Here is a 25,056-nt window from a genome sequence, read left to right as displayed (position 1 = left end):
CATTTCCTATCTTCAGTCCTTGATGGACATGTAAGTAAAAATTGCTTATTGCTGGGTGATTCCTGGTCAGGCCATACAGACACAGATGCAGATGCAAGTTTCCCCTACGAAGATGTTATACTTAAGATATTGCTACCAAAATGTACAAAATAATGACATCCTTTTGATGTGTACTTCTTTCGACAGTATAAGTTTTATAAGAGAAGAATCTGTGATTTTGTATGACTACGGTGGGAGAAACAACGAGTAAATTTACATGATCGGTATTTCATCATTAGAATTCATATTCATTATGTGATAGTACAATCGATTGCCTGAACCGAAGTACTGTATCATTTATGTTGCAAGCTGCTTAACAAAAGGCATGTGATGACATTGACATGACCATAAAAATGTAATAGTGTGGCTTTTAATATTTTATTGCTTGAGTGTAAAAATGTGGCTTTTGATGTCATGAGATTCTCTTCCACTTTGCTTTAACCATGTCATTGAAATCCCACATCTGCACTTTGTAGATTAACAGGAGCATTATCAGATCAATAGAACTCAATGTGTTTTACGTATTGTAATTACTTTAAGCAGAGGGTTTGTGACACTGTTCATGGAAAATGTAATAGCATATTCACGGCATTGACTTATGTGTTTTTTCTTTTTTTTTTTCCATCTCTGTGCAGGCCAAGGCCCTTGGAGGGGTGGAAGGTAAAGACTTCCACTATCCGTAACCTCGGCACTTCATGGGGGTAGAGTGGTTAGCTTTACGCCCGTATGTGTCGGGAGGTAGTGGGTTTGAACCCCACCGTCGGTGGCGCTAAAGATGGCCTTCCGTGGTTTCCCATTTTTACACCAGGCATAGTGCTGTGTTATTTTGCTCTTATTATATTTCTTTGCGTTTCTCAAGTTAGAAATTAAATAGATGATTATTCAGATGTCCCTTTAAGTATAATGCACCGTTTTGCATGGGAATGGCTCAGACTACTGTAACTGTGATGCACGATCATATTCTAACAGAGTTTTCATGCATTTCAGTGCATTTTATATCATCACTGTCCCTTGTGAAACTTGCCAAACGCTCTGAGACTTCGTATGTTTCTAGGGTTCTACAAGGAGCTGCCGCCTCCACTGTCTACAGAAGCATGTCGGCGTCTCCAGTATCGCCGGAAGAGCGATTCGATGAAGAAACGGGTACGAGAGAAGTTTTACAGTATATGGTAAGTTTATTGGGCTTGTGAATTAAAAGAAAGAGCATGTAGGTACTCACTTCTGCAACATATCTCTACTGCTCCTAAGCAAAGTTGAGACCGTAGGCTTGCCTAATTTCCAACACAATTTTCTGGTTTGATAAAATCAGTCCCTAATAAATCCTACATTCATTTCAAATTGCTATGGATATTGTTTCATAAAAATGTCACGTCCCTCTAGCTCGTATTTCACCTAAGACTGGAGGCCCGTAGCTACGAACACACTATCAACAGTCGTGAAAAGCTACAAGCTTAATTTGGTTATTTCGTATCCCAAACAATTAAGCATAAAATATCTTTCACCGCACACTATGAGTACAAGTACAATTTGGAAAATGAATTATCGACCTACTTCTTGTTTATGAAGATGACCGAGTGAGTTGGCCGTGCGGTTAGGGGCACGCAGCTGTGAGCTTGCATCCGGGAGATAGTGGGTTCGAATCCCACTGTCGGCAGTCCTGAAAATGTGTTTCCGTGGTTTCCTATTTTCACACCAGGCAAATGCTGGGGCTGTACCTTAATTAAGGCCACGGCCGCTTCCTTCCCATTCCTATGCCTTTCCTACTTCTTGTTTATGAAGATGACCGAGTGAGTTGGCCGTGCGGTTAGGGGCACGCAGCTGTGAGCTTGCATCCGGGAGATAGTGGGTTCGAATCCCACTGTCGGCAGTCCTGAAAATGTGTTTCCGTGGTTTCCTATTTTCACACCAGGCAAATGCTGGGGCTGTACCTTAATTAAGGCCACGGCCGCTTCCTTCCCATTCCTATGCCTTTCCTATCCCATCGTCGCCATAAGACCTATCTGTATCGGTGCGACGTAAAACAAATACCAAAAAAATTAAGATGGACATCCAAAGTCATTCAAGAAGTTTCGGAAAAATGATGACTCATTATTAGTCTATTATTATTATTATTATTATTATTATTATTATTATTAATTCGTAGTACTGTTACTTTTAAATTATGTGCCAGTTCTTAAAATTATTTCCTAGTTACTTTAATTGTATCAGTTTCATGTAATTGTTAATCTTGGTTTAGTGTAAGAGAAGGATTTATGGCCTTAACTATGTCAAGCAAAACAAGGCAAATAAATAAATATATCTATATATATAAAATAAGAGTTTTGTCTGTACATTGCTCAGAAGTTGAAAAGAATGGTATTTCTGTATCGATCATGTCCACAGTAACAAGAAAATGCACTTTTTACTTTTCCGTAATTTCTGTCTGTCTGTCTGTATGTATGTATGTATGTATGTACACGCATCACGAGAAAGCGGCTGAAGAGAATTTAATAAAAATCGGTATGTAGAGTCGGGGGTGAAACGCTACAATCTAGGCTATAAATTATTTTATTCACGCTGAGTGATGTCGTGACCCTAAGGGATGTACAACAGGCTGAGGACTTGGGTTCGGAGTTCTGGGAGCGTATAGTCAGATTGGCAAGTTGATTAATAATTATATTCTAAAAACCCAGAATATTCACACAGTGATATATACAATAATACATACAATACAAAATCTCTGACACCAATTACCCTTCTTGACTTCAGGTCTCTGTGAAATTCTTTAAGTCTTGTTCCTAGTACACACAAGAATACTTATAATACATATATTTACTGTTGAATACTTAACTACGTAGTATAGCTGATTCTTGTACAGCTGACGTCTTCACTCTTCTTGTCTTCTTTTCTTCTGCTTAGGTATCCCTGGAACTCGTTACTCCTTACGGTGACGTGAATTCTCCCAATTACAATTGAGTTGCTAATCTATAAGCTGATATTCCAACACCTACTTTGACAATCGGTGTGGAGAATCTTTGTGATTATTCAGCAACAAATCACACTCAGTTCAAGAGCCTGATACCCCTCTATCTTACTATCACTTTACTGCGTACTGCGACTGAATGCTAAGTCTACCAGCACTCCAACAGTTCTCCCTAATTAACTATTCACTCTCCTGCGCGATACTGCCTACCGTCGAAAAGCCTCCTTTGAGGTCTGCTAGTCCAAAAGTCTTCTTCGAGAGATCACAGTCAAAAAGCCTCCTTTGAGGGATCACAGTCAAAAAGCCCTGTTGTTTACAAGTTACCAAGTCTTATAGTTTCTTCTATTCTTTCTCGAATAATCCCACTGATTCATATACCACCACCACAAGTCACTAGTTCACATCATGACTGCACTGTTCTCTGATTGGTTCTTTCACAGGGAACCACCCAGTCACGTTTCATTACACACATTGTTCCAGAACACTTTGGAAACTGTTTCTACGACTCTTACACGTGACTCTGTATATTTCCAACCCAAAAGAAGTGCGTATTTTAACTTACACAATGTTTCACAATATTAAGACACAAAGCTCTTGGCTTACGAGCTCCCAAAGCAACATCGACTATTCTAAATCCTTCTTTGAAATATTCTGTTATTTCTCTTATTATTATTATTATTATTATTATTATTATTATTATTATTATTATTACAACCATTTATGAATTATGAGTTATGAGTATACACAAACTCTCCTATAATTTCTCTTCATATATACATACGTTCATATGCCTGCTACTTTTAAATCACAGGCTTTCTACCCTGGAGTTCGCGGATTCGAATCCCGTTCGAACCCGTTCGCTTTCTCGTTAATACGCGGAAGGCGCGTCGTGAGCCGCCGTTCACGACAGTGAAATGGTAGTTTAGGGGAAGGCCTAAAATTCAATTCTCAAATATTTATATTATTAGTGGTCATATTCATAAATACTACATAACCAAAGTTATATAGAATTAAATTTCTGATCATTTACGTCTTATGCATTTTTACCGTACCGGCTATGATAACACAGATATTCATGAATTTGGATTTTTGTTGCTAAGTTCATACCAACGCCGAGTCCCGACAAAATGGGTAAACAGAATTTAATGAGAATCGGTATATAGAGTCGGGGAATAAGAAACTACAGTTTAAGCTATAGACAATGTTATTCACCCTGGGTGAAATGGTAGTTTAGGGGAAGGCACCTAAAATTTAGTTTTTAAATACCTATGTTCTTGGTCCTATGGAAAAGTACTACATAACAAAAGTTACAGAGGATATAATTTCCGATCTTTTATGTTTTATTCAGTTTTACCGTACCGACTATGATAAGAGTGGTATTTCAGAACCGGAAGACAATTAATAATGTGAAGGCCTACAATATCGAAAGCGCGTAACATAGATCAACAATAACATTACACTGAGCGTTGTTTGTTGTTATGTTCTTTGTCTCTTATGCTGCCGCTCAACTCCGATAGATGGGATTACTGCTGCATACCGAGTATAGCAGCCTAACTGAATATTGGCGGGAAATAGCTGAGGAGTTAGATAACTTTCTTCTTTAGCGTGCCAATCCTCTGGTTCATACATTTTCTGATACTGCTGGTACGTAACACACTGGTTCATCATAGTATGCCAGCTATTCGATACCTACTCTGACGCGCTGTTTTGAATAAGTCAGAGGCTCAGTTAGTAGTAGTAGGTGCATCCGGGAGATAGTAGGTTCGAATCCCACTATCGGCAGCCCTGAAGATGGTTTTCCGTGGTTTCCCATTTTCACACCAGGCAAATGCTGGGGCTGTACCTTAATTAAGGCCACGGCCGCTTCCTTCCAACTCCTAGGCCTTTCCTATCCCATCGTCGCCATAAGACCTATCTGTGTCGGTGCGACGTAAAGCCCATAGCAAAAAAAAAGTAGTAGTAGGAGTAGTAGTATGAACTGGTCTGGAATTACAATGTAGCCCTATTCCAAATTATAGTACCACAATTCACTAAATAACCCAAAATTCAACCCTGAAAAGAGCCGCTTCTTCCTCTTCACTTTCATTAAATCTACATTATTTTTCTTCCAAATTAGCTGCGAAGATGTGGTTTCTTCTCTGGCTTGGAGGAAAAATTGCCTCCACGTCAGACAGTTCTTTCCTCCGCCAGTGTAGTGAATTGAGATTTTCCGGCTCATCGGGTACTCCCAGGAAACAGATAAGTAAACGGGCATAGTTTTTGCCCTGAGACTATCTACTATTTGAACCCCCCCCCCCCCCCGCCGAAAAAAGGACGAAGATTGTTCACGGAGTACGGATGTCTGCGTCTTGGCCATTCCAGCTCTGTAGCTTTGGACTGTTAGTTCGGCAGCATAGTACTGTTCGTTAAAAGTGAGAAAATGTGTCGTTTTTCATTTGATCGAGTATTTCATATGAAGGCATTGCTTTTAATCGCGCCATTCCTACTGACGTCAATGTAATGAGCCATGTTCATTTCAGTTGGGAAAACCACTAAGAGAGTCTTTCTGAGAATCTATACAGACAGGCGGAGAGTGAGTGTCTGCCATTATAATGAAAACTCCCCAACCTGATTGTGACTGACGGTAGGGAAGCTGGCCTACCATTACAATAAAAATTCCCTAACCCAGTCTTCATGTGAGAAAAGACGTTGGTGACTTGCCCGTCGCGCTTCTAGGGCAACTTTAAGACCTATGCAACTTAATACAATCTTGCTCACAACGTGTACACTACCTAACCTAGAATTCTGTATAAAATTTAGAATTCCGTAGCGAAGCGCGGGTACATCAGCTAGTAAATAAATAAAATGACTAAGCACTGAGGTGGTACATAAGTTGTGTCATCGCTTCTTCAGTATAGCCGTTTCGATATTCTTTTAGAGAATCACCAGTAGTCAATAATTGTTTTGAAACTTCTGGAACGACTTTGGATGGCCATCATATCAAACGGAGTAGGTTGATAATGCACTTTCGAAATTGTACTTGTCGTCAGTCTGGGATAGTTTGGGGAGATAGTGGGTTCGAATTTCACTGCCAGCAGCCAAGATGGTTTCCCGTGTTTTCCCATTTTCACACCAGGCAAATGCTGGGGCTTTACCTTAATTAAGGCCACGGTCCTTTTCTTCTCATTCCTAGCCATTCCTACCCCTTAAGAACTTTCCGTGTCGGTGCGACGTAAAGGAAATTGTGAATTAAAAAAGGGAGATATTTTACGGTTATTGTTTCAGATATGAAGAAAACTATTTATTTATTTCCTCTGTATTTTCATATTTCAGACACTCGCATTCTAATAACTGATATAGGTTTTCTCATGCTTCTTGCAATACATTCGCTTCAAATTATTCCATTATATATACATCTTATTTAATACAAATGCATGCTGGTATTTTTTTAGGGTTCTCTCCGTCTCTTACAGAATTTACTTTTGACATTGAAATATTTGGCGCATTCTCATTTGTCTTCTCACTTCAATTTCTTCTGCGAGCTGAGGATTGAGGTTATGAATCTCTACATACCCTACACATTTTGTAATTTTTCATAATGTGGCCCTAAATAGGCTACAATTGGGATTAATTATGCTGCTGTTATTTCATTTTGTTAACATACATTATATGCCATAATTCTGGCTGATACAAAATAAACGTACCATACGTCTTATTAATTACAGAATATGAAAAGCTATGCTCAGTATTTCCTCATAGTGTTTCGGAGAAATTGAGAATCATCTTGGGGATTGCCTGTCGCCATTGGCGGAGGTGACAATTTCTTCTGTGTACTGTTAAGCGTTTATTTTATGGAGTTCCTCAGCATACTGTATATTGTTTAAGCGTTAGTTATTTAAATTCTGTTTTTAGGGTCTCATCGGGTTCAAATTGCAATTGTTCTCTGTTTGTGTCTTCCCGTTTATAATCCATTATATCAGTATCAGCTCATTTAATAAATTTTCGATCAACAATACTGCCAGATGGTACTTCGAGGTGTTAGCCTGCACCCCTATGTAGGTAAGTTATAATGAGCGCTTCTGAGCTTGACGTATGAATCAATATACTCGTATATACACATACTTGAAGGTACTGCGTATTATCGCTACTGGCTTGCAGATAGAGACACGTAACACTTGCGAACATGTCTTAATTATTTTGTCGACGAAGGAGGCTCACAAAGGGACTGACTGCTGTTCACAAAGATACCACTGTGTTCATTATTCATCCTTCTATTGTGCACGATATCACTTGCAAACGATGAAATTTTACTCGCCCGTAATTAGTTACATGCGCCACCAATGCCTGCCGTATGTTGGCTAGTAGCAGAATAGTAGAATGTGCGGGGAAGAGCTTTAATATCAACTTTTACAATAATGCACAATCTTAATAGCTTCCTCTGTGGATCAGTGGTAGAGAGTCGCCCTCCGGATCCCAAGATAGCGTGTTCAAACCGGCAGAGGTAGTCTGACCTTTGAAGGTCGGAAAAAAGTCCATTCGACACTTCATATCGTTCGATGTCGGCATGTAAATGATTTCTGGTAACACATTTGGTGTTTACCGGACAAAATTAATTAAAACTCAGTCATAACTCGCAAGAGGGATTCGATTTACTCTGCCATCTAGTAGGCCTAGAGTAAAACGGAACGTCGAAATTGACGAGCAGACGGCTAGATGGCGTAAAATTAAAATGTCTACACACACTAGCTGAGGCCATACTATTGTTATTGTTATTATTTTTTTCTTTCTTTCGTAATCTATTTACCATCCAGAGTTGGTTTTTCCCCTCGGACTCAACGAGGGATCCCACCTCTACTGCCTCAAGGGCAGTGTCCTGGAGCGTAAGACTTTGGGTCGGGGGATACAATTATGGAGGAGAATCAGTACTTCGCCCAGGGTGCCTCACCTGTGTGCTGAACAGGGGTCTTGTAGGGAGATGGCAAGATCGGAAGGGATAGACAAGGAAGAGGGAAGGAAGCGGTCGTAGCCTTAAGTTAGGTACCATCCCGGTATTTCCCTGGAGGAGAAGTGGGAAACCACGGAAAATCACTTCAGGGATGGCTGAGGTGGGAATCGAACCCCCCTCTACTCAGTTGACCTCCCGAGGCTGATTGGACCCCGTTCCAGACCTCGTACCACTTCTCAAATTTCGTGGCAGAGCCCGGGCCTCCGGGGGTGGCAGCTAAACACACTAACCACTACACCGCAGAGGCGGATCATTATTATTATTATTATTATTATTATTATTATTATTATTATTATTATTATTATTATTACTTAATATCGTAATCTGCAGGTCTTCGGGCTGAGCAGCGGTCGTCTGGCTTCGGGGCTGTAGTGCCATTAGGTTAGATTTGGTTTATATTACTTAATGTTCCTGTGCATTATTGTAAAAAAATGTGTATCAAGACTCTTCCTCGTGCATAAAATCAATCAGTGCTGAATTATAATGAGCCAGAATTTTTCGTGTCCAATTCCGTGGCTGAATGTTCAGCGGAGTTGCCTTCCTGGCCGCGTCCGGAATTTTAATCACGTCTCCTGCCTCAGGAACTAACCACCACAGAAACACACATCCCTCTATATAGGGTTTGCCTCAGGAAGTGCATCCGGCCGTAAAACTAAACCAAATCCACAAAACGTGCCGAGCGTAAGAAATTGGGCAAAAGGATGGGAAGAACAAGTTATCCAGCATTTGTCATCACACTTGCGACGTGATATTCCAATATCTGTAGGACATTTGGCTGGGTAATACTCAATTCGACAGACGAAAATTCTTTATGAGCTGCAGGTACTAGGGGTTTATTTGTTCATAATTTCCGAGAATACTCAACATTATGTTTCTGAAATTAAGCTCGTAAATATTAATTGTATAAACACTAGCTATTTACCACATCTTCACTGTAATTTCTTTTTTGTTTCTTCCGGTCAGCGATGAGATGGTGTGTTTGTGGTCTTCCACAGTGATGCTGCTGTCTCCGAAGAGGTACGATTGAGACTACGGCAGCCCACATTTGACAGCTGTCAGTGGGAGGATGAGGAAATATTACTCCTGCTACAACAGATGTTTATTGACCTGGATTTGCCCTCCAAGTTCGGGATCGAGATGACAGTTCTTCGCGCCTTCCTCTATGAAGTCTACAAGAACTACAACGAGGTGCCATTCCACAATTTCCGGCACTGCTTCTGTGTAGCGCAGATGGTAAGTACGCATTGAAGTACATGGTTTCTTCTCATATTTTACTAATCGATTGAACTGAAGGTTGTTCATCTGTGATGGTACTGAAGCGCACTGCACAAAGTGTAGTGCCAAAGGAATAAGTATCTGGTAGATCACTTCTTCAGCTCAGGAGATGATGTTACACAATCAGTCGCTTGAAGTTAGGAGATGTAGAAAATATCAGATTAGGAAATGGCCTTACCGGGAAGGTACACCTTTCGCTAGCTTAAATTTAGTAACATTCAAAGTTTTATAGCTCAGCAACTACAAATTAATCGTTTGTTGCAGAAACAGTACTTCTCCACTTTTTGACACTATATGAGTTATTAATACTGCCATGATTAATGCACGAAGGGCTACTATTTTATGCAGAAAAAACACTTGTACCATATATCTCTGCCTGTCAGTAGCGAATGAAAGTTTCCGTTTTGTGCAGAAAGAACACTTATCCTGGAGAGGTGATGTTTTTACTTCACTTGAGTCGCTAGGAAGAGGTGTGAAAAGAGATGCAAAAGTCGCGTTTCATATAAATCAATTTATGGAGTTTCAGTATGAGGCAAAACATGTCTTAGGAAAATACTGCATTGATGGACTGTGCGTTCATACTTTCAAGTTGCTTATTTCTGCAACCCGTCTCCCTGTGTTACCGACTAGACTTGCTTATCCACAAGGCTGTGTTCCATTAAATGAAAAGAAATTAGCAGACATAAAGAAGTTGGACTCTTACATACCAGAAGAACACCATGAGTTTTATAACGAACTGTTTGCATGGACAATATCAGCGCAATAGAAGTGAGAAGCATTGTTCAAAGATAAGAGACTTACATGTTACTTGTATTATATTGTGTTGTTTGGTTTTGTATATATTTTGAACTTTGGAAAGGGACATAAAAGGAGTATTCTTCTGTTTATTTTTCTATACAATGTGGTCTAATCATAATATGTGCAAATAAGTAAGTCTTACAAATAACTATTAAATAATGGGCTTAAACACTGTATTTCCCCAGTACAAAATTTGTACTTTATTTAATAAAGTCCTTTCTAAATTGAAATGACGTTAAAATCAATGTTACACTTCCTTATATTCTCATTAATGGTGTTTGTTGCAGAAACAGCACGTCTCCACCATTTTCAACAAAGTCTGTAAAGGAACGTATTGTACTAATTCATACAAACAACCTATCTGTCATAGTCATTTCAACAGTAGAATAAGCATAATAAATATCGGAAGGATAGAAATGACATTACACACTACAGACAGTTTTTCCTGTTTTCTGATCAATTTGGTACGTTGGAGAAGTGTCGTTTCTGAAACAAACGATTCAAATGTTTGCATGCATAAAATATATATATATATATATATATATATATATATATATATATATATATATATAAGAGGAGCGTCCAGCCTTGAACAAGAAAGCATCGATATAACACAGAAGAGCTCCGGAAACAGAGATCAGAACGAATGAAACAGGTGTTGGTGGAGAGGAAAAAGGAATATTTAAAATTGCTATTCGATTAATTATATATATATAATCCTGACCTGACTGACTGACAGATTCATCATCGCCAAGCCAAAACTACTGGACATAAAGAAATGAAATTTTGGGGACACATTTATAATAGAGTGTAGATGGTCGCTAAGGGAGATTTTTGGATATACCGTCGCTAAGCGGGTGAAAAGAGGGGTGAATTGTTTAAATGAGCATATCTATATCTCAAAACTTAAAATTTAACAGACGTAAAAATTGGTATTTGAAATCTCCTTTAAACTTAAAGAAACGTGTGTTTCTTTGTTTTGGGAAAATCCAATTAATGGGCGTGAACAGGAGTGACAAAGGGAGTGAATTTTTAAAAAGAATATATCTATAGTATACCTCAGAAACGTAAATTCTTACAGACATGAAAATTGGTATTTAGAATCTCCTGTAAATGTAACGAAACATATGTAATCCATATTCGGAAAATCCACTTAAGAGGAACTGAAAAAGGGGGTGAATTTGTCATCATCATCATATTCTAAAGGCTAAGCCTTGTCGCTGCAGCCACAGTTGCCTATCTTGAGCCAGTCTCTTCAACTCAGCGTAGGTCTTGCACTCCTTCCTCAGAAGCAGGTTCTTGCAGTAAGGCACTCTGGTTCGTCCTTGTCCTCTTTTCCCAGCAATTTTTCCTTAAATGATATTACAAAGGAACTCCTCATGCCGCAGAATGTGACCAATAAATTTTATTTTGCGTTTTTCAATTTCAGTTATCAGATTCCGTTCTTCTCTTATCTCTCTAAGGACTTCGGTATTGCTCTTCATTTCAGTCCAGCTTATTCTCTGCATTCTTCTCCAGATCCATATTTCAGTTGCCTCTAGTATTTTCTTTTCTTACATTCCTAATGTCCAGCTTTCGCAACCATACAGAAGCACGCTCCAGACAAAGGCTTTTGCCAAGGCCTTCCGAGTTTGAGTATGTATATGTTTGTTGGCCAGCAGATGCTTTTTATCTTGGAATGCACCCCTTGCCATTGCTATCCTCTTTATGACTTCTGATATGCTCCGATTATCACTCGTGATCAGGGTTCCTAGGTAGCAAAACTGTTTCACTTGTTCTATTTTATCAGGGCCAATTTTGAAGTGTGTTATAGGTGTTTTCTTGTCTTTACATATTGTCATGGCTTTTGTTTTCCTTGTATTAATTTTGAGGTTCCATTTACCTAAAGTTTCTGCTAGTATGTTGATCATTCTCTGCATACTCTGCATACTTTTACCTGTGAATTTGTAAAATGATAATATCTACAGAACATCTCATTATCTTAACATGTTACAGGCGTGAAAATTTGTATTTTTAATCTCTTCAAAAATAAAGAAACGTGTATTTTTTTGTTTAAGGAAAAACGCTTAAGATGGGGTTAAAAGGACTTTCTTTCTGTTTGCTTTACGTCGCACCGACACAGATAGGTGTTATGGAGACGATAGGATAGGAAAGGGAAGGAAGCGGCCGTGGCCTTAATTAAGGTACAGTCCCGGGATTTGCATTGTGTGAAAATGGGAAAACCACGGAAAACCATCTTCAGGGCTGCTGACAGTGGGGACTAAAAAGGGGCTTGAATTATTTTTATTAGTATAGTGATATCTCAAAAACTGAAGATGTTACAGAGGTGAAAATTGGTATTTGGAGTCTCATTTAAAAATAAAGAAACACGCATTTTGGGGGGAAAATTAACTTGGGGGACTTAAAAAGGAGTTGAATTATTTTTATGCGGATACATTTACCTCAAAAACTAAAGATGTTGCGGACGTAAAAATTGGTATTTGGAAGCTCCTTTAAAAATAAACACGCATTTGGAGGGGGGGGGCGAATCAACTTAATGGAGGTGGGGGGAAAATGGACCTGAATTATTTTTATGAGGATACTTATATCTCAGAAACTTAAGATGTTACAGACGTGAAAATTGGTGTTTTGAATCTGTTTTAAAAATAGTGAAACACGTTTTGGGCGGGGGGGAGGGGAGTGAGAAAGTAGTTTAATTCTTTTTATGAGGATACTTATATCTCAGAAACTGAACGTGGCGTCGTGAAAATTGATATTTGGAAGTTCCTTTATAAATGAAGAAACACGTACTTTTTGTTTAGAGAAAATCCAGTTAAGGAGAAGGGTGAAAGAAATTGAACTCTTTTTATGGGTATAATTATATCTCAAAACTGAAGGTTTCAGACGTGAAAATTGGTATTTTGAATCTACTTTTAAATAAAGAAACACACATTATCTGAGATGGAAATCAACTTATCGGGGGGGGGGTTAAAAGGAGTTGAATTCTTTTTATGAGGGTACTTATATCTCAGACGTGAAAGTTGATATTTTAAATCTTCTGTAAAAATAAAGAAACACGTAAATATTGTATTCAGAAAATCCACTTGAGGGGGTAGAGGGATAGGAAGAAGTGAAGAAGAAGTTGAATTAATTCTATGAGGATACTTATATCTCAAAAGCTGAAGATGTTACAGACGTAAAAACTGATATTTGGAATCTCCTTTAAAAATAAAGAAAGGCGTATTTTTTTTTTGTTTTCGGATATTCCACTTAGGTGGGGGAGGCGTGCGGGAAGGTTTGATCAATGGATTGAATTTTTTAATGGGGATACTTATATCTCAAAAACTGAAGGTGTTACAGACGTGGAAATAGGTATTTGGAATCTCGTTTAAAAATAAAGAGACATGTTGTTTTTTTCCGACTTGAGAGAAGACTGTTTCACACATGTACAGTTCTGTGTCGCATGGTCATCTTAGCCCTAAAAGGCAATACCACAAACATGGTTTACAAAGAGTTTCTGGGGTAAATGGCATTCAGTTTTTCGGTTTTCAGATAATGTTCTTGTACAGTACCGAGGAACGATTACTTTTAACATATTGCGAAATCCACGCGAGCGAAGTCGCGGGTAACTGCTAGTCTATATATATAAAATAACTTGTCCTGGCTGACTCACTCACTCACTCACTCACCCACTCACTCATAATCGCCGAGCCAAAACTACTGGACATAAAGAAATGAAATTTTGGGGACACATTTATATTACAGAGTAGGTGCTCACTATGGGAGGATTTTTATATATTTCGTCGCTAACGGGGTGAAAAAGGGGGATTTTTAAAATGAGTATGTCTGTATCTCAAAAACTTACGAGTCTGAGGATGCGAAAATTTGTATTTAGAATCTCCTTTAAAAATAAGGAATACGTATTTTTTGTTTCCGTAAAATCCCTTTAAGGGGGTAAAAATAAGTGAAAAAGGGTTGAATCCTTTTTTGTGAGGATACTAATATCTCAATAACCGAAGATGCTACACATGTTAGAATTGATACATGGAATCTGCTTTGAAAATAAACACGTACTTCTTTGCTTTCAAAATTCCACTTAGCGTGGGGGGGGGGGTGGGTGTGAAGAAGTGAAATATTGGGTGAATTTTTAAAATGCGTATATCCAAAAATCTTAACGTGTTACAGACATAAAAATTGGCACTTGGAGTCTCCTTTAAAAACGAAGAAACTCGTAGTTTTTGCGGAAAATTCACATAAGGAGGAGGGGGTAAAGGACTGAAATACGGATTGAATCTTTTAATGGGGATACTTATATCTCAAAAACTGATTATGTTACAGACATGGAAATTGATATTTGGAATCTCCTTTAAAAATAACGAAACACATGCATTTGTTTTTGTTTTCGGAAAATCCTTTTAAAGGGGGAAAAGCGACCGAAAAAGGGGTTGAATTATTTATATGAGGATTCGTATATCTCAAGAACTGAAGATGTTACAGACGTGAAAATTTGTATCTGGAATCACTTTTAAAAGTAAAGAAACACGTATTTTTGTTTTTGGAAAGTCCACTTAATAGACGAGGGGGTGAAAAGAAGTGAATAAGTTGAAATTTTTTTATGAGGATACATATATCTCGAAAACTGAAGATGTTACAGACGTAAAAATGAGTACTTCTAATCTTCTTTAAAAATAAAGTAACCCATTATTTTGCTTTTGTTTTTGGAAAAAATCACTTAAAGGGTGAAAGGAATTTAAAAATCGGGTTAATAAGTGAAGGTGTTGAATTCTGTTTATGACGATACTTATTTTTCTGAAAATTGGTGTTTGGAACCTCCTTTAAAAATAAAGAAATACGTATTTTTTATTTTTCGAAAGTCCACTTAAGGGAGGTGAGGGGGTGGGAAGAAGTAAAGGAGTTGAGTACTTCTTATGAGGATACTTATACCTAAAAAAGCCGAAGATGTTATAGACGTTAAAATTGGTATTTGGAATCTCCTTTAAAAATGAACATGCATTGTTGTTTTTGGAAAATCCAGTTTGAGAAGGGGGAGTTGAAAAGTAGTGAAGGAGTTGAATTATTTTCATGAGGATACATATATATCAAAAACTGAAGATACTACTAACGTGGAAATTGTTATTTGAAACCTGCCCTAAAAATGAAGAAACACGTACTTTTTGTTTTCGAAAAATTGAAAAATTGAAAAAGGTATTCCTTTTTATTTTCGACTTGAGATAAGACTGTTTCTTACATGTACAGTTGTATGTCGCATGTTCCAGTGTTAGCTTTGCCAATGGCCTGGTGATCTGAGCCCCAAAAGGCAATACCACAAACGTAGTTTACAAAGACGCTTTGGGGTAAATAAAACTGAGTTTCTTTTTCGGTGAATTTTTATACTTTACAGATTTTGAGATAATGTCTTAGTGCAGTAGCGAGGAAGGATTACTTTCATCAAATTACGAAATCCGCGCGAGCGAAGCTGGGGGTAACTGCTAATAAATAAATAAATAAATAAATAAATAAATAAATAAATAAATAAATAAATAAATAAATAAATAAAAGTTTCTGCTTTGGTACCTTCATTCCCTTTGTGAGTATCATCGCTGTCAATAATTAACCATAATAAAAATTCTCTATTCCTATTTTGTTGGCGCTACTTGGGAGGAGTGTAATTTACTCGTTTTGTTGATGTTTGGTTTGGTAGGCGTATCATGGAATTAGTAACACAAACACTAGAGGCCACAGAGAGTGTGTGTGAGGTCAGCTGGCAGTACATAGCTTAAATGGAAGCTCCTGTTTTGTTGTTGCTTTGTTGACGTTGGTAGATTTATCGGGTTACGTTATGTACGTGGGAAATATGAAGTGGGCTAAAGATACTGTCATCCAAAGAGTAGTTCGTTCTGTTTTCTTAGTGTACAGCGTCAATCAATGATTTGTACTTCGTTTAGACCAGAGGTTATACTATTATGAGATTGTACCCCTCACTGACGGCTAAAAGTTCAATGTTCCCCCACGAAGAAATACCTAAATTAAAAGTTTAAAAATGAGTGCCTGGCTAATTATGAAGACATTTTAATTGATTATAAACACTTCGTTTAAATACACATCGTAAATAAATAATACGAGACTGTGAAATGAAATATATTTTTATAACACTTCACAAGAAATTTAAGCGTTTGTGTCTTTATCAAGCATAATACAATTATGATAAAGCAACCCAGGATACCCTGTTTGTATGAAAGTTTCAAAAAAAAAAGCTATATTTTAGTGTCGATATGAACTTAATAAATAAAGATGAAAGATTTTCTCTTTTAATTCTGGAATTCAGACATTACGAACTATCAGCATTTCAATGAGATGCGTGTGGCTGCATGTCGTGACACAGTTTTCTGATGTGCTGTAGTCCAGATGAAACTTTGAATTGAAGCGGCTCCATATATACATATTTAACTTATTTATTTCCATATGTCAATTTTTCTTCATTTTTCCCTGAAGGCTGCTCGCATTAATACCCCACTAAAGGTGCACGTACCATAGTTTGAGAACCACTGGTTTACCCTGAAGACTAATTGCAAGATACAATGTAATTCAGGAGGAATATATGTAATTTAAATATTTGACTTCCATTGTCATACTAAACGAAAGATATTGTATTTACAAAATGTGCTGATGAAATAGGAATTATATAACAAAAACTGAGTCATTTCCCAATAACAATGTTGTCATTCCAAATCAATGCCAAATCATACTAAAAGAAGCCTCCTCCCTCCTCCTCCTCCTCCTCCTCCTCCTCCTCCTTATCATCATCATCATCATATATTAGTCTTACTTAAGAACATCTGTTGCATGGACGTTGTATATTTCTTAAACAGGAAGCTGTGGTTCGTCATTGCTATTAGCAATCAAAACTGTGTCATCACCAAAAAATATGTTATTGATAGACCTGCCGTTTACTTTAATTCCTTCTCATGATACTTACACATCGGAAATTAAAGGGGAAAGCCGTACATAGTGAGATGCGCGAGGTGATATAATATACCGTATATAAGTTATGAAGAGAAACAACAGTCGAGAGGGGTGGTCAAGAATTCTTTAATACGTACAGAAGCAACCAGGGTATCGTTCATCTCAATCCACAGGATCAAAGATCAGTTGAACTGTACTGAAAAGAATCGCAGACAAGAAGCTTACACACGGATACGAGTTTTACCTGGCGACGATAATATGAAGAAAACAGTTGATGTAAATTATTATTATTATTATTATTATTGTTACCGTGTTTTAGTGGTAGGTAGAGGTGAAAGAAGGTGCGGGCGTGAACGGGTCTCAAACTACGGAATCAAAGTTAATGTAAAATTTAACAAGGTTATATTTTCTTTTCAAAAACAAAGAAATAACAAGCATGGCAGGTACAAAGTAGCAAGTCCAAAGGGTAGTTACAATATTTACAGGATTTGGGCTTCGCGCCCTGACTTCACAATGCTTGGGCAATCAGCTCAGTTTTACCCCAAACACAAGTTTCAACAGAGGGGCAGAAAACCCCATTCATGCCTAGGAGTCCTTGCTCCAAATTACACTGAAAAGCCTCCACGAGGCATACAACACTCAATTTTCAAAAGAGCCACACGCTCTCAACTTTAAGCCTCTCAAAGGCCACACCAAACTCCACCTTCGAGTTGTCCTCACTGGACATAGACACAGGGGTAAAATACCCAACCTACTGAGGTCTATTAAATGAAAAGGGGCAATTACATGACCTCTAAAATAACAATTTGAGAGGAGGCGATCTGCACTCCTAATACACTTGTTTTTAAAACCTAATCTGGCTCTAGGCCACTAATGCAAGGGCTAATCCCATACTACAGAGGTGACTTTAGAAAAGAGCAATTTGTTTTACGTTAACGAAGAATAGGTTGAGAAAATAAGTTCACCTCAAAACAATGTGAGTGGGAGCTCGAGAGGGTTAGCACTCTCTATCCCAATATGCAGCTTTAAAAGAGAATAGATGAAAAGATTGGTTACATTTTAGGAAAAGGTTACATGGTGGAAACGCTTCGAACCCGCTCCGAGAGTTAAACTGCCAACCTAGCAAGAAAAGAAGTTATTAAGAGGCCATTACCTGCTGTTGAACAGCTGGAGAAGAAAGAGGCGCTTCCCGCCCCCTGCTATGTACTTTACACACTGAAAGATGGAACAGAAGTGGCCCGGTGACCCAAAAATCAGCAGTTTAAATACTCTCGCGGAAGGTTCTAGGCGTTTTAGGGAAGAGAACACCCGCCCACAATCACTTTATTGGCTAGGGTACAGAAACATATCCAAGTTGGGGGAAGATACATCGGATTGGTCGGAAATTACTAAAAGAAATTCGGGATTGGATAAATCTAAAACAAGGGGAAAAAGAGGGGTATACAGCCAACTTAAACAATAACAGAAAGAAATTTAACAAGAAACAAACTTTTGAAATAAGAACTTCTCCAAAAAAAATAGTTCTTTCACTCCGTACTAGGGTGCACTATTGTTGATCTTCAGTAGTGTCCTCTAGAAGAGAAAGTTCACACTTCTTACTACAAGCAAAACAAAAATACGTCGAAAATGACACAGTTCAAAAACTCCAAAATTTCCAGGTAGAGACATCTTCTGAGAAACTTGAAAATTAATACTGTCCATAAAGTTCAGACTTCCTCCAGCAGAGGAGTTTCAACAGGCGCACATTTTAAATTAGCGGTGTGGAGGTGTACCGCCCGGTACAATTATTATTATTATTATTATTATTATTATTATTATTATTATTATTATTATTATTATTATTATTATTATTATTATTGATAGTGTTCATGTACTCAGTGTGAGATTGCACCGTTTGTTTTCTACACAGGACTGAAAAACACATGCGAGTGTTTTCTCCCACCTGTTGCAATCCATTGCGTTAGTCCATAGCATCTGTATGTATTTGTCAATAAGTCCCCTGGCATCATGGACAAAACCACTTTATGCTGCATAATTTCATTATAACGAGCAAAATACCTGCATGAGACAATTACTCCACAGTCAAATGTTTGACAATGCGTAGTTACAGTAATTTAATTGTAAAAAGCGACAATGTAGATTTCCTGAAGTAAAATAATCTGTTTGACTTAATGGAGCAGTTGGATTTGCAAAGTCCACCCGATGTTATCAAACATGGTAACAGACCAAAAATGTGTAATCGAATGTCGTTCCTTTTCTGTTGAACAGCCTATTGTATCCTGAAATTCGACCTGTAAGTGCGTTATCTCTGTTAGCGGAAGTTACAGAGTTCGATTCTGGCTCATCCTCAGATTTAATTTACAAGCCAAGGACTGGAACGGGAAACTTGCAGCCTTGCGAGATCAGTTGGGAAACCTTTGATATGAGAGGTAGTAGATCTGGTCAAGAAAACCAAGCAATACGACTTAGAATGCCGCCATGCTAAACGAGCTATATATGCCACAGGGAAGGTATGGTAAGTTCGTTAGAACTATAGCCGGCCACATTAAATCACTCCTGGTCCAGGAGTTAGAATAGAAGCTTCCCGTCTGGGTGACTCGAGTTAAGGACACATTGTTCAGTTGGGAATAGAACTAAGCACAACAAAATATGTTTGTATGATGCCACCTTATTCCTCTCCTGTTTCATATGGAAAATCAAAATTTACATATGCATTATACAGTTGTGCTTTAACCAAAGACAAAAAAATGGCATGATTTACACATACTTTTCCAAAAACAAATTTTAATTTTATGTGTGACATTATCTTTAATGTATTTTTCTCTGAATGCGTTAAACCAATTGAAGTAGTATTTTTTTAGGCTATCCAGAGGGATAGTAGCTATGTAACAGGTGAAAGATATCTTGAAAATAAAATAAAATGTTGACCACAAAAATATTAACGCAAAATAATATCTAAATAAGGTGGTTCAAGTTGAATGTTTCTTTATGACAAAGTTGTTTCCGGAAAATTAGTAGCATATCTCACCTAGTATGTAAATCTACGTCCATAAATTATATACACGGTGTATGCGTGTTTATGTTACAAACATTCTTGTATGTTGGATGGATTAGTTTAAGACAAAGAGCCGTATTCCGGAAAAGATCGAGTCAAAAGTTAAGCAACACCATAGCTGCAAGTTTTGTAACCGGGTACAGCTCCATGTGGAGTACCACTTCAATACATAAACACAACCTGAAGCCTACAGTACAGACATCGCACACCTATCACGTCAGTACACAGTACGCCATCTGCGTTGGAGTCGTTCAGGTATTATCCTAGCCTCTTCTGCTCGTCGGGATTGTCTCCCCTACTGTACTCTTAGCACATGTATTGTACAGTACAGTCGGAGGTATAAGACCGATTTTTGCTTTAACTTTTGACTGCCGGCCGCCGCGGTGTAGCGGATACGGCGTTGGTCTACTAATCCCAAGTTAACGGGTTTAAACCCAACTGAGGTCGGTGGTTTTTAACGGTGTTTAAAGGTGACAACCCCATGTCGTTGGCTTCCGGCACGTTAAAGAACTACTACGGAACGAAATTCCGACACCCCGGCGTCCGCTAAGAACGGACGGACATTAAACAACTTGGATTATTAATAACTTTTGACTGGAAAGTTTTTTATAAGTATCTTTACGTCGCACCGACACATAGATTTTATGGCAACGATGGGACGGGAAAGGCCTAGGAGCTGGAAGTGGCCGTGGCCTTAAATTAGGTACAGCCCCAGCATTTGCCTGGTGTGAAAATGGGAAACCACGGAAAACCATCTTCAGGGCTGCCGACAGTGGGATTCGAACTCATCTCCCGGATGCAAGCTTACAACTGCGCGCCCCTAACCGCACGGCCAACTCGCCCGGTACTCGAAAGTTTCCGTACTACGGTTCCTTATCTCAAATGGATCCATTTGCCGTCCTCCATCATCCCTGAAAGGTTGTAACATCATCATGGATACACCCTGTATATGAAGTTTAGTTGCTCTCTCCATCATCCCTGAAAGTTTGTAACATCATCATGGATACACCCTGTATATGAAGTTTAGTTGCTCTCTCCATCATCCCTGAAAGTTTGTAACATCATCATGGATACACCCTGTATATGGAGTTCAGTTGCTCTCTCCATCATCCCTTAAAGTTTGTAACATCATCATGGATACACCTTGTATATGAAGTTTACTTGTTCTCTCCATCATCCCTGAAAGTTTGTAACATCATCATGGATACACTCTGTATATGAAGTTTAGTTGTTCTCTCCATCATCCCTGAAAGTTTGTAACATCATCATGGATACACCCTGTATATGGAGTTTAGTTGCTCTCTCCATCATCCCTGAAAGTTTGTAACATCATCATGGATACACCCTGTATATGAAGTTTAGTTGTTCTCTTTAGGCCACATTCTACGAAAAGTGCACCTTAGAGAAAAATACATTAAAAATAAAATTTTACTCATGATATTTTTTTCTGGAAATGAATGAAATAATTACGCTATATTTTTTTGTTTTGGGGTAAGGAACAACTATATAGTGCATGTGTAAAATATGAGTGTAGTAGGTTAGGAATACGGAGGCATGATAACAAACATTGTTGTGCTTAGTTCTATTCCCAACTCTGCCATGTGTACTTCAATTTCTTTGGTGCAAATTATGAGATCAGAATGAAGTTGTGAAGGTATCCGGAGCCCATCCAGCTTTTACTCCCGGACTGAAAACAGACCGATGTAAAGGTAGTTTTGTTCGATAACTCACCCCCTTCTTACAAAATACTGTTGAGCGCAACTGCGAACTCCTCATATTAACTTTGTTGTGTTCTGATCTAATTTCACATACGAGAGGAAGCCATAGCTTTGGCCGATTTCACTGATATTTTGCAAGATTCATCTGCATCAAAAATAAACAGATATGCCTCCGAATCTTGCCTTTGGCCCTTATTCAACGAGTAAATGGCCCTTTAAACGTAACTGCTGCGCATCTGTTGGCAGTTTGCGTGCGAGAATCTGTAGCCCAGCAGACAGATGTGAATGGGTGGAATAGCCAAGAAATTTCTAGGAATATGTCATCTTTCCTTTCGGTCGTTCTTGTACTGGGCTTACATATTTTCAGCGATCACTTCTTATGTACTCGTGATAAGCTGAAAATTTTGTGCAGAGTCTGGTCGCAGTAGTATAAAGAGACCCCCCTCTTCTTATTCTTCTCTCGTATCCTCACTCTAAAATTATATCCCGGAAACCGCGCTGAGGAATTTCTTGAAGTTCGCCCCCACATAATACAGAGAGGGCTGAGTCAGATTTAATTAATTTTATTCTTGAATTATTATGCTCCTCTGTGAGCACACAAGCGTGGTCATCTACAGAAAGAGTTAATAGAAATATTATGGATGAAGATGATAGGGAATATAGTGGAAAGTAACGGCTCCAACGTTATTATTATTATTATTATTATTATTATTATTATTATTATCATCATTTAAGGGCTTGGGGATTGACTGTCAGTCCCGTATATATGAGAACGCAATTACTGTCCGAGGGCGTATATTAACCCTTTTAGGACAGGGTAGAAGAGTACCTCCAAGAAGACCAGCTGCTTTACTAGGTGGACAAATGAAAAAGACCCAGGCGTAATTTGAAGTTCTCCTTTCATACATACATAATATATAGCCTACGTATTGTAATTAAGATTCCGATTTTTTTCCAAAATATTACAAAAACTAACTTTTTCACAGGAAATGCAAAAATAAATTGAGTAAGAGAATCATTCTCAAATATTATTCAGGTTTATTCCATAAACTAATTAACTAACGCCAGCTAGTCATTTTAGCTAGTGCGGCCATTGGCGATATATCGTCAACTACTCCTGCAAGGGTTATTATAGAAGCAGAAATTGTAAAACATTTGAACTTAGGAGGATTGATTCACGAGTCTCAAAATTTGAAAAAGTAACTTATCCTGTGCCGGTAGATAACTTTTATGTCTCAAATTTCTTCTAACCACTCTTTTATTTCCTGGATAATAGGATGGTAGACATTATGATAAAATAGGAGAAAATTAAGATGGTGCATATCTCAGTCAACGAGACAAATGTTATTGTTGTTGAGATCATAATAAGTTACACCGGTAAAAAGGAACGGAGCGACAACTGCAAAATGCACGACGTGGTTTCACATACCGAATTAAATAATAATAATAATAATAATAATAATAATAATAATAATAATAATAATAATAATAATAATAATAATAATAATAATAATAAATAGTAGTAATAATAAAAATAATAATAATAAATAATAGTAGTAGTAATAATAATAATAATAAACCTTAGCCTGCCAAGACGACTGCTGCTCATCTAGGTGGCCTGCATATATTTGAACCCCATTGTCGGCAGTCATGAAGATGATTTTCCGTCTTTACTCCAGGCAAAAACCATAATTAAGGCCGCGACCGCTTCTTTCCCACTCCTAGACCTTTCCTATCCCATCGTCGCTATAAGACCTATCTGTGTCGGTGCGACGTAAACAAATTGTAAACATAGAAAAATATGATGACGATAACAGTGAGGTAAGGCGTGGATGAAACTCGGTGTTGGCGCGTAGTCAACTCCTGTCGAATAACGCCAAGAGTCTGCTCAAGGCTTAACATCTCCATCTGACGTACGAATCGCCATAAACAGCATTATATACCAGTAGTAGTAGTAGTAGTAGTAGTAGTAATGTATTGAACATTACAGGCTGTTCGCCCAGATACATGTTCACAGTGCCAGATTACAATAAACAGAAAGAACCATTAAAACAAACGAAACTAAACAATTATAAACAGATCTATAAACACACCAACTAAATCTACTGAGTGGTCTCTTACATGGGCGAATGACCAGTCCACATGTAAGGGCCAACCCTGCAACCCTATAATCTAACAACACACTTGGTGGCCCCCCACACGAGCGGGATACCAGTCTCCATGTAAGGCACCACCCCTAGACTAAATCTACTAAGTTGCCACTACATGAAACAAAAAGAACCATTAAAACAAACGAAACTAAACAATTATAAACAGATCTATAAACACACCAACTAAATCTACTAAGCGGCCTCTTACATGGGCGGATGACCAATCCACATGTAAGGGCCAACCCTGCAACCCTAATCTAAAGTAAAAGCAAGAACTAAAATTAAGAACATCTACCGCTACTGACCGGCCGTGTCATCACCCCTGGTGAGAAGAAGCCTCCCTCCCGATGATGACACGACCGGCCCTATCCGTGAGGCCCTAAGGAAGACACCGACAACTTACCAGTTGACAGTGTGTCTCTCTCACCATTCCATTGCGGCCGGCCACGCAAAGCTGGAGCCGCTCTCTTCCCTTATCCCACTTCTCACATTTCTCCCTTCTTTTACATATTTCGGGTGGGCCCGTCCCACCCATTCTTTTACGGTTATATCCTGTTCTCCCTTGCCCCTCATTCCTTACCATCCCCTACTATGCGTGAATAGTGAGAGAAACGCACTTGCCTAAATGTACACCTACATCTGCATCCTACCCTGTCAGCATGTCTAATGAAATGACGTTTCTAACATTTAAAATGCTAAGTGCCAATCTCCTACTGACCTATTTATGCTATCTACTCCACTATTTACATTCCAAAATCTTGCATCATATACTACCTCGTATTTCTCTCAGACATTGCTTTTTCACTGCACATAAGAACTTATTCAGGCCGCTGCCGTTTCTCCACTGATTCGCTACCCATATAATAATTTTCTGCTCATCTTTTTATTTACACAGTTCCAGTTGCTTAGTATTTAGAAATTTTGCTCTTAGTTCCTCTGTTCCTATACAGTCACAAAGTAAATGTAAATCATCATTCTTAGCCGTGCATAGTATACATTGAGAGTTCTTTTTTCTTCTGATCCATCCTTTGTTTCTATGCATCCCAACAACCACCATAATAACCCACCCTTAACTCTTCCATCCCCAAATCTTATACTTAATTTGGAGATTCAACAGCATTATATACCCTTAC

The 25,056-nt window shown here is 38.3% G+C and overlaps 1 protein-coding gene across 4 annotated transcripts in view; it reads left to right on the top strand.

The window, feature by feature from the left end:
* The window catches only part of Pde9 (phosphodiesterase 9), a 1,237,973-nt gene that overhangs the window by 1,194,072 nt on the left and 18,845 nt on the right, over positions 1-25,056 (top strand). For all 4 annotated transcript variants that reach the window (XM_068228340.1, XM_068228339.1, XM_067149920.2 and 1 more), the window contains 2 exons: positions 1,094-1,208; positions 8,981-9,218. In XM_068228340.1, coding sequence (XP_068084441.1) covers positions 1,094-1,208; positions 8,981-9,218 — 353 coding nt within the window. The remainder of the gene's footprint in view (positions 1-1,093; positions 1,209-8,980; positions 9,219-25,056) is intronic.

Source organism: Anabrus simplex, chromosome 6 (assembly GCF_040414725.1).
Source record: "Anabrus simplex isolate iqAnaSimp1 chromosome 6, ASM4041472v1, whole genome shotgun sequence".
Taxonomy (NCBI): Eukaryota; Metazoa; Arthropoda; class Insecta; order Orthoptera; family Tettigoniidae; genus Anabrus; species Anabrus simplex.
The sequence above is the reverse complement of the archived record's forward strand: the minus strand, read 5'-3'. Positions and strand labels throughout refer to the sequence as shown.